Raw genomic sequence first — 9,906 nt, forward strand, 5'->3', positions numbered from 1 at the left:
ATTTAATTTATTTTTCTATTTTTTATTTAACAAAAAGTGATTTTTCCTTTTTTAAATTTAAAATTCGAAAAATTTTTTTGGAAGTTACCAATTTTTTAAAAGTTGATATATGATTTACTAAGAGAATATAAAAAAATTTGTAAAAATATCGACTTGCTGCCGAGTTACAGCCTTTTGTTTATATGCGCGCGGAAAATAAATGACGCGCTGTTTCATTTTTCGCGCTTCAATAATTTTTATCTCAGCAACAATTCGTCGTAGAGACTTCGTTTAATATAAATTTTGTTCTTTATTAAACCCCAAAAAATTTTACATCTAATCTTTTTATAAAAAAAAAAAAAATGATCACCCTCCAAATTTATGTCAACTTTTTTCCTCATTTTTTTTTTCTAGTATGTATTTTGAAAAAAAAATTTTTGACAATCGGTCTTTACCTACCGAGAAAACGATCTTTGACCATTTTTTCGTGCGCATCGACTGGATTCATTGCAGCGATTTTAAATTTGTGGTAGGTTGAGTCTCGACGCGTGCCTACGGCACGTGCCACTATAGTAGTGGGGCAACTTGGTTGTTTGTTTAAGTATTTAGTTCAACGACACAAAGAGATTCACTTGTTAGTTTCTCACGTTGTAGTCTAAGTGTAGTGTAAAGCGCATCTAGCCAGTTAGCACTGTGTTGTATTTTTTATTAATTAATTATAACGTAAAAAATTTATAAAATGAAGTACGCTTTAATAAAAATACCCAAAGAAGATAAAAAGGCAGTAGTTGAAACTTGTTACATAAAAAAATTCAGTGATTACGGCGCTTATACAAAAAACTGTGTATATCGTTACAATGATGGTAGAAAAAAATGTAGATGCTTAATATTACATGTTTCAAGTAAGTAAAAGTAAAATAGAATTTTTAGTTAAGTAATGCGTAACAGAATTAAATTTTTATAAAAATAGAATAACCTGTCATTATCGCAAAATTTACAAATTAAAACTTTTTTGTATTAAAAAAAAATCGAAAGGAAAATTTTATATATATAAAATTTGAAAAATTATAAATACAATTTATTAAAAATATTTTTTTTTCTATTTTAAAAAATAAGAAACAAAACAAAAACGTATAAATGTTTATTAATTTCAATAACATAAACTTCCGATGCCGTATATAAATTTTAAAATAGTGATACGTGCCGTGGTAAAAATTGAACTGGGTTGAGCATTTATTTAGTTGTTATTGTTTTAATTATATCATATTTATTTACGTTGGTTATATTTAATTACTAAAATTCTATTAGTGTTGTAATAATAAAAATATAAAAGCAAGTAATTTTTAAAAGAACTTCAACATTGATAATGTTTGGGAGATTGTGTCATAATTTTCGGATTTTACGGGCTAATGATTACTTATTTAACTACATTTTATAGATTTTAAAAATGATTAGATACTTATAATTAATTATTTGTAAACTAACATATGATCAATTAAATTTCAGATTCAAAAGAGAAACTGGCCAATCCGAATTTTCGCGTTCGAGAGCCTGTTGTTACTAATCCGTCATCATTAGAATCATCGTCTTCGGATGATGACGAAGAAGATCAGTCGTTAGTCAATAGGCTTAAAGCAGCAAGGAAAGTAAGTATATGATTTCTTAAGTTAAAAAATAATAGGTCCCATAAAAGTATTATTTTTAAAAGATTGTTATTTTCGTATCTAGGAACAAAAGCAAAATGTAATTAAATCTAAAAAACAAAAGGTCGAAGACATAATAACAACTTATAAAAATAATAGGGAAAGTTCCGAAGGAAAAGTAAGTATTCAATTGATTTTAAAAATGATTGTTAAGTAATTTACCCCTGCACCTGTTTTTTCCCATTATTTTGACAAATATTTTATCAATGAACTTGTTGAAGGTTTCTATTGGACTTAATTCAGATGATAAAAATAAACAAATATTTAATAATGATGACCAAATAGAAGAACAAAGCCTATTAGACAATGAAGATCCGTCTGGCATACTCGTCAATGATAGTATAGAAGATAGACATGCTGAGCTTGATGGCATCTCCCAAACCAGAAACCGATCAATTATTCCCGATTCAGACAGCGAAGATGATATGTTTGGTGAACCCCAACACAAACATATTGAGGCAAACGTGAAAATAATTAACAATAATGAAGTTAGTTATTCAGAGTCCATAGCACCACCCGCAAGTAATGAGGTAAATTTTTTTACATGTTTCTAGAGTTTTTAGATTAAAATAAAAAAAAAATCATTAATTTCTTTTTCTGAAACTTACAAAATTTCCAAATAAAGATTTGAATTTTTGTAAAATTACTTTACATTTTTAAAAGTTCTATTATTAAAATTCCATAAAATTGCATAAAGTTTCATTAAATTATATCAAATAATTCTAAACGTTCTGATAATCGATAAAATTTTATAAAACTTCTATTATTATTTCAAGGAATTTTCAGAATGAAATAATGAAAAGTTTCATAAAATTATATTAAATTATTTAAAATTAAAAGATTAGATATAATTTCATAAAACTGTATATAACTTTGTGGAATTCCATGAAAGTTTTAACAAAGTCACAAAATTGTTATTAACTTCCCTTTGAATTTTCTGTAAAAAATTTTAGCTACTAGGGAATTTTATAAAATTATACGAAATTCTTAAAGCTCTAAAAAAGTAAAAAATTGTCTTATAGAACCATAAAATAATTAATTAAGATTTAGTGAAAAGTATTCCCTTATAAAGATTTATAAAATTACATGATGCTGTAGAAAGTTTCATAAAAATATGTTTTGTTTCGTGAAAATATATCAGAAACTTTATAAAATATTATGAAATTATCTAAAATGAATAAGTTTTTATTCAAGACATAAAACAATTGTCCAAATGAAGTTTTGATTCTTAATTTTTTATGATACACATTTTTTAAATCCGATATTATTTTATTTTTAGATACTGGTATGAAATGAAAATTAAATGCTTATAATTAATTTTAATGAATGTCAGACTGAATTTCGAAATTATTTATTTTTATTTTTAAAATAAATAAATTTCTCAGTTCTTAGGAAAATACGAATGGATGCTGGATTAAAATTAAATTTACCTACTTGTAAATAATTTTCAAAAAATCAAACTTAATTTGGAAATTATTTATTTTTATTGATTAAATTTAAAATTAAAAATTTCCCAGCAGTACTTAGGAAACAAAGATTAGATGCTGGTTTAAAATTAAAATGAGATACTCTAATAAATTTTCGGAACATGGGAGACTGAAATTAAAAATGACTTATTTTAACGTTTGATATTTAAATTCAAAATTTGCCAGCAGATTTAAGGAAACTGAAAATAGATGTTGGATTAAAATCAGAATTGAATACTTGTAATTAATTTTAAAAAATAACAGAGACCGAATTTGAAATCATTTATTTTGATCTTTAAAATATTGAATTTTATTTTTTCCCAGCAATTCTTAGGAAACTTAGAATAGATGCTGGTATAAAATCAAAATTAACTACTTGTAATAAATTAAAAATAATATCACACTGAATTTGAAAATTATTTATTTTAATTTTTAAAATATTTAAATTTTAAATTAGCCAGCAGTTTTAAGGAAACTAAAAATCGATGCTGGATCAGAATTAAACTCGAATACTTAAAATTTATTTAAAAAAAAAACAGACTTAATTTGGGAATTGTTTATTATTATTTCTAAAATAGTAAAATTTAAAATTCCCCAGTAGTTCTTAGGGAACTAAGAATTGATGCTGGCTCAAAATTAAAATTGAATACTTTAAATTAATTTTCAAAAACATCAGGGACTGAATTTAAAAGTTAGGTATTTCGATTTTTATATTATTAAAATTAAAAATGTTCCAACAGTTCTTTGGGAAAGGAGAATACATGCTGGTATAAAATCAAAATTTAGTATTCGTAATAAAATTGAAAATATATCAGACTGAACTTGGAAATTACTTATTTTTATTTTTAAAATATTAGAATTTAAAATTTCCTAGCAGTTCTTAGGAAACTAAGAATAGGTGCTAATTTAAAATAAAAATTAAATACTTGGAATTAATTTTAAAAAAGTAAGACTTAATTTGAAAATATTATTTTTGATTTTTAGAATATGAAATTTCAAATTCCCCAACAGGTTTAAGGCAACTAAAAATAGATTCTGGCTCAGAATTAAAATTGAATACGGAATTAATTTAAAAAAATATCAGAGACTGAATTTGAATTGATTTATTTACTTTCTTAAACATTAAATTTTAAAATACTCCAGCAGTTCTTACAAAATCAAGAATTGATGCTGGTTGAAAATTGGAATAAAATACTTGGAATTAATTGCAAAAAAATATCAGATTGGTTTCGGTAATTATTTACATCTATGATTAAAAAATTAAAATTCAAATGTTTTCAAAATTAAAATGAATAATTTTCAGTCTGTCTGAAATTTTTAAAAATTTATTACAAGTAATTAATTTTGATTTTGTACCGGCATCTATTTTTAGTTTCCTAAAAACTGCTGGCAAACTATATATTTAAATGTCAATAATTATAATGAATAATTTTCAATTTCAGTGACTCATGTATTCGAAAATTTATTATAGTATCTCATATTAATTCCGAGAGCGAATCTATATTAAGTTTCCTAAAAACTGCTGGGAAATTTTAAATTTAAATCATTTAAAAATAAAAATAAATAATTTTCAATTTTAGTCCGTGATGTTTTCGATAATTAATTCGAAGAGTTTAATTTTTATTTAATACCAGCACCAACTCTTAGATTCCAAAATAAAATTTAATACTTGAAATTCATTTTCAAAAACATGAGTGACTGAATTAGAAATCATTTATTTTTATTATTAGAATATTTAATTTAAAAATTTACCGGCAGTTCTTAGGGAACTAAGAATAGATGCTGGCTAATAATAAAAATTGAATACTTGTACTGAATTTTTTAAAAAATCAGACTGAATTCTAAAGTTATATATTTATATTTTTTAAAAATTTGAATTTAAATAATTTGAAAATAAAGATGAATAATTTCTGAATTCAGTCTCTGATGTTTTTGAAAATGAAATCCAAGTATTTAATTTTAATTTTAAACCAGCATCTATTCTTAGATTCCTAAGAACTGCTGGAAATTTTTCAAATGAAACATTTTAAAAATCAAAATAAATAGTTTCAAATTGATTCTCAGATATTTTTTAGAATTAATTTCGATTTGAACCATCATCTATTCTCGGTTTCCTTGAATCTGCTGGCACATTTTAAATTTAAATGTCAAAAATTAAAATGAATAATTTTCAATTTCAGTTTCACATGTCCCAGAAAATTAATTCAAAGCGTTTAATTTTTATTTTATACCATCGGCATTCCTTTTTAGATTTCTAATTAAAATTAAATACTTAAAATTTGTTTTCAGAAACATGAGAGAGTGAATTAGAAATTATTCATTTGTATTATTAGAATACAAGATTAAAAAATTTTTCTGCAGTTTTTAGGAAATTGAGAGTAGATGATCGCTCGAAATTAAAATGAGATACTCTAATAAATTTTTAAAACATGGGAGACTGAAATTGAAAATGACTTAATTTTACTATTGATAATTAAATTTTAAATTTGCCAGCAGATTTAAGGAAACTGAAAATAGATGTTGGTTTAAAATCAGAACTAAATACTTGTAATTGATTTTAAAAAAGTATGACTTAATTTGAAATTATTTTTATTTTTAAAATCTTTAATTATAAAATTCTCCAGTAGTTCTTAGAGAACTAAGAATAAATGCTTGTTTTATAATTAGAATTAAATACTTGTAATTCATTTTTTTTACATCAGACGGAATTCGGAAATTATTGATTTATATTTTAAAAAAATTACAATTTTAATAGTTTCAAAATAAAAATAAATAGTTTCCAAACTCAGTCTCTGATGTTTTTAAAAATGGAATGCAAGTATTCAATGTATATTTTAAACCATCATCTATTCTTAGATTCCTAAGAACAGCTGGAAAATTTTTATTTTTAAGATTTTAAAAATAAAAATAAAAAATAATTTCCAAATTTAGTCTAATTTTTTCAAAAGTTTATCACAAGTTGTTAGTTTTTATTTTAAACCAACATCTATTCCTTGAATTTGCTGGCACATTTTAAATTAAAATATCAGAAATTAAAATAAATATTTTTCAATTTCAGTCTCTCATCTCTCTGAAAATTATTTGTAGTATCTCATTTTAATTTAGAGCAAGCATCTTTTCTTAGATTCCTAATTAAAATTCAATACTTGGAATTCATTTTCAAAAACATCAGAGGCTAAATTAGAAATTATATGTTTTTAGTTTTAGAATATTCAATTTAAAAATTTTCCAGCAATTGTCAGGAAACCAAAAATGGATGCTGGTTTAAAATTAATATTAAATACTTGGAATTAACTTTTAAAAACATCAAGAATTGAATTTGAAATTATTTTTTTTTTTCTAAGTATCTAATTTTTGATATTTCCCAGCAGTTCTTAGAAATCTAAGATTGGATGCTCGCTCGAAATTAAAATGAAAAAATCTAATCAATTTTCGAAGACAAGCGAGACAGAAATTGAAAATTATTTATTTTAATTTTAAAAACATTAAAATTTAAAATTTCCCAGCAATTCTTAGGTAACCAAAATTAATTGTGTCTCGGTTATGTAAAAACCTTTACGAAAATCAAACTTATCATTTCAAAACTCTATGAGAAGGGAGTGCGATCTGGAATGATAGTAATATCCCGCTGAGAAAATTGACGATTTTAAAAAAATTCGGGAAGTTATTGGTTTCACCCCGATTTTCAAAAATCGAGAGTTAGAATTATTTCAAATAATTTTAAATCATAGAAGGATATTTTGTTATTTTTTAATTCAATATGATTTCAAATGATTCGTTCCAAAATTTATCCTCGAAAGTAAAATAATTGAGTCGATTTGAAATGATTTAAAATAATTAAGAGTTACGTAATCTCAAATCATTCCAAATTAGATTTCTTAATCAGGACAATAAATCGTACAAATAAATTCGAAATAGCATTTAGTTATTAAAGTTCACTTGAACAGAGTTATTTATGGTGAAACTTAAGATGTTATTTCAAGTAAATATGAATTTATAGTTTTATTAATAATATTTCAGATCATAAACCTGCTTACATTACAGGCTTATAAAAAATAATTGTAGCATTAATAGTTCATAAATTCAATGAATTTATTTAATTGTCAATTTTATTATTAAAAATACACAAAAGAAATTATTAATTCTTCTGTAAAATTTACATTAGTCAAAAAAAACAAAGACTTTAATTCCTTTCTTTTCAATTGTAATTTACTCTTCGAAACAAAAATAGAAAATTACACCTAGTTAAATAATATCACATTTTTACAGGTTCCGAACATTATATTATCAGATCAAGATCAAAATGGCAATCGACGAGCTCTAAAAAATATAACGGTAGGCTAAATGTTTTTAATTTTTACATTAAATTTTATTTAATTAAATTCACTCAATAGTATCGTTTAATACATTTCGTTTTCAGAATTTTGAGCCTAAACAGTTGACAATGCGATTAATGCAAGACAGCCGTAAAAAAGATGATGAAATAAAGAATTTAAAACGCCAGAATCAAGAATATCGAGTAAAAGTAGCTTCTTATCACCAAAACCTGCAGAGACTACAGCAGCAACAACAACAAGAACCACAACAAGAACTACAACAACAACCACAACAACAACCACAACGACAACAACAGCAGCAACCACAACATCAGGATCGTTATAATCCTTACTACTATCTTGAACATGACGAATTTCATGTTGGAGACAATATTTACATTCGCAGTACAGAATCCCGTAAGGCATTTGACGCAACAGATCCGCCCAAATTCATAAAAATAATGTCACACGCAATTTGGGGTGTAAATAACATTTCAAAGCTCGTAGTTCGTAAACAAAAAAACACTCGAAACCGCGAAGAATTAGATGCTAGGAGATTAGAATTGCTATCTATACACTATCAACATTTTTTAAAACAGCGTAATTATTCTGAGGGAGTTTTTGTTTTGCAGTTACGAGCTATGAATAGATATTTAGACCGAGCAATTCAGAGTGCTAAAAAAACAGTTCGACGATCATTACCTGAAGCATAGCTTACATATTCTGCATTTCACACCAAATCTATTGCTTTTAAGGGGTTATATCCACTTGCGAGGCAGAAAAAACGCGTTTTTTTGTGAATTTTTTTCCAAGAGGCATTTTATTTTATACATTAATGGAAAAAATGTACTTAAACAGAATTTAATGTACTTTAACAATCAGCGGTTTATTTAAAAAAATATTGGATCCCCTAGCTCCTGTAGATGATCTGCGGAGAGACCTCCAAAAAAAGGTACTTGGCGGTGAGCAAGATATCTCTGGTCCAAATTATCTGAAAACCAAAAACCAAAAATATTTAGTTTTGTAATAAATAAATACAGGTAATGATCGAAGGTCTAGTCAAAATTTTGATTTTTGACAAAATGGCGGCTGTTCAAAAAAAAAATTCAATTTTTCATGAAAATTTTTCACTTCGAAGTGGCTTAAAAAATCGAAATTATTGTCCAAAACCTTATTCCTTCGATCATTACCTGAAAAATATATCTGAGTAAGTCGTGTAAAAATTTCAAACCGATCGGTTTAGCGGTTTCGGAGAAATTTTGCTCACCGACTCTGAAAACACGGTTTTGAGATAAACGCGTTTAAAGTTTCGGGAACGATTTACACTAAATTAAAATTTTTTTTTTTCAACTTACATCGTGTCATCTATTCCAGCATCATAAGAGGAACCCTCTGCTTTGTCGTTTGCCTCCAAAATGTTTAATTGTTGTTGTCTACGAGCCATTCTCCCCTCGCGCGTCGACCCTTGCGCTATTGCGTCCGAAATTGAGATGCGCTCTGCGTCGTCTTTACTCGCGTAGGAATGAGCATTGGGTCCAAGTGATAATCCCATAGCACTCAAATAACATTTACTTGAATTAATTGAACTTTACACACTGAGAAATACACAAACTGAGCACAAACACAACTTGTCTACGTGGAAATAACTTTTAACTGATGAATTCACATATTTTTAACTTAAAATTCCTCAACATAGGTTTCAAGTATAAACTAGACCTTTTGTATTATTATTTTAGGGTCCCAAACACAATATAAGTCGAGAACAAAAGTATAGCGGCTACGAGAAATAGCTGCTACTCCGGCTCGCGCTCTGCCTACTTTCGAACGCTCGGAGACGTCCTTACTAATACGCTCATATCTCCGAAACTAATTGTCGGATCGATTTGAAATTTTCAGAGAATATTCTTGAATATATGTACATTCAAAAAATGACAAAAAAAAAAATTCGATTTTTTGAAAATCACAAGTGGATATAACCCCTTAAACTCAACTCTATTCGATTTGGATTAAACTTGTTCATCCGTCTTGTACCCTATCAAAAGTATTATCTTAAATTTCCACTAATTTTTATGCACCACAAAAAAAATTTTTGATTTATAGAGATAAAATATTTTTTTTTCTAATAGCTATAAGTTTTTAAGATTTAACTTATTAGAATGGTTTTCTTTTTAAGTTTCTTATTTCAAAATATAATTTTCAAATTAAAAAAAAAAAATTAAAACTAATTTTCATCGTTATTTTTAGATTATTGAAACAGGTTTAAAATTTCTTAATGATTACTATTTTCGACTTATTTCTGTTTGTCACATCAAACTCTGACATTTTGAGCTAGTTTTCCATTTTTTTTTCGATTTTTCTTTCTATTTCTATTGTTTTTACTTATTTTCTCTATCTTTCAAAGCAGCAAAGTTCACATAATAAATCTAAAGTTTATAGATATTA

The 9,906-nt window shown here is 25.6% G+C and overlaps 1 protein-coding gene across 1 annotated transcript; it reads left to right on the forward strand.

Annotated features, from left to right (window-relative positions):
- The first annotated feature begins 604 nt into the window (after positions 1 to 604).
- On the forward strand, positions 605 to 9,524 carry LOC130670135 (putative uncharacterized protein DDB_G0291608). The gene is made up of 6 exons (XM_057473351.1): positions 605 to 881; positions 1,486 to 1,625; positions 1,708 to 1,800; positions 1,904 to 2,212; positions 7,418 to 7,483; positions 7,569 to 9,524. The coding sequence occupies exons 1-6, from the start codon at positions 719 to 721 to the stop codon at positions 8,175 to 8,177; spliced, it is 1,380 nt and encodes a 459-aa protein (XP_057329334.1). The 5' UTR covers positions 605 to 718; the 3' UTR covers positions 8,178 to 9,524.
- The last annotated feature ends 382 nt before the right edge of the window (positions 9,525 to 9,906 follow it).

This window comes from Microplitis mediator, chromosome 6 (assembly GCF_029852145.1).
Source record: "Microplitis mediator isolate UGA2020A chromosome 6, iyMicMedi2.1, whole genome shotgun sequence".
In the NCBI taxonomy this organism is placed as follows: Eukaryota; Metazoa; Arthropoda; class Insecta; order Hymenoptera; family Braconidae; genus Microplitis; species Microplitis mediator.

Coding starts and splice junctions, on each gene's coding strand:
- LOC130670135 (XM_057473351.1), top strand. CDS start 719: ATGAAGTACGCTTTAATAAAAATACCCAAAGAAGATAAAAAGGCAGTA. Junction 1,626..1,707: donor GGCTTAAAGCAGCAAGGAAA/GTAAGTATATGA, acceptor TTTCGTATCTAG/GAACAAAAGCAAAATGTAAT. Junction 7,484..7,568: donor GAGCTCTAAAAAATATAACG/GTAGGCTAAATG, acceptor TTTCGTTTTCAG/AATTTTGAGCCTAAACAGTT.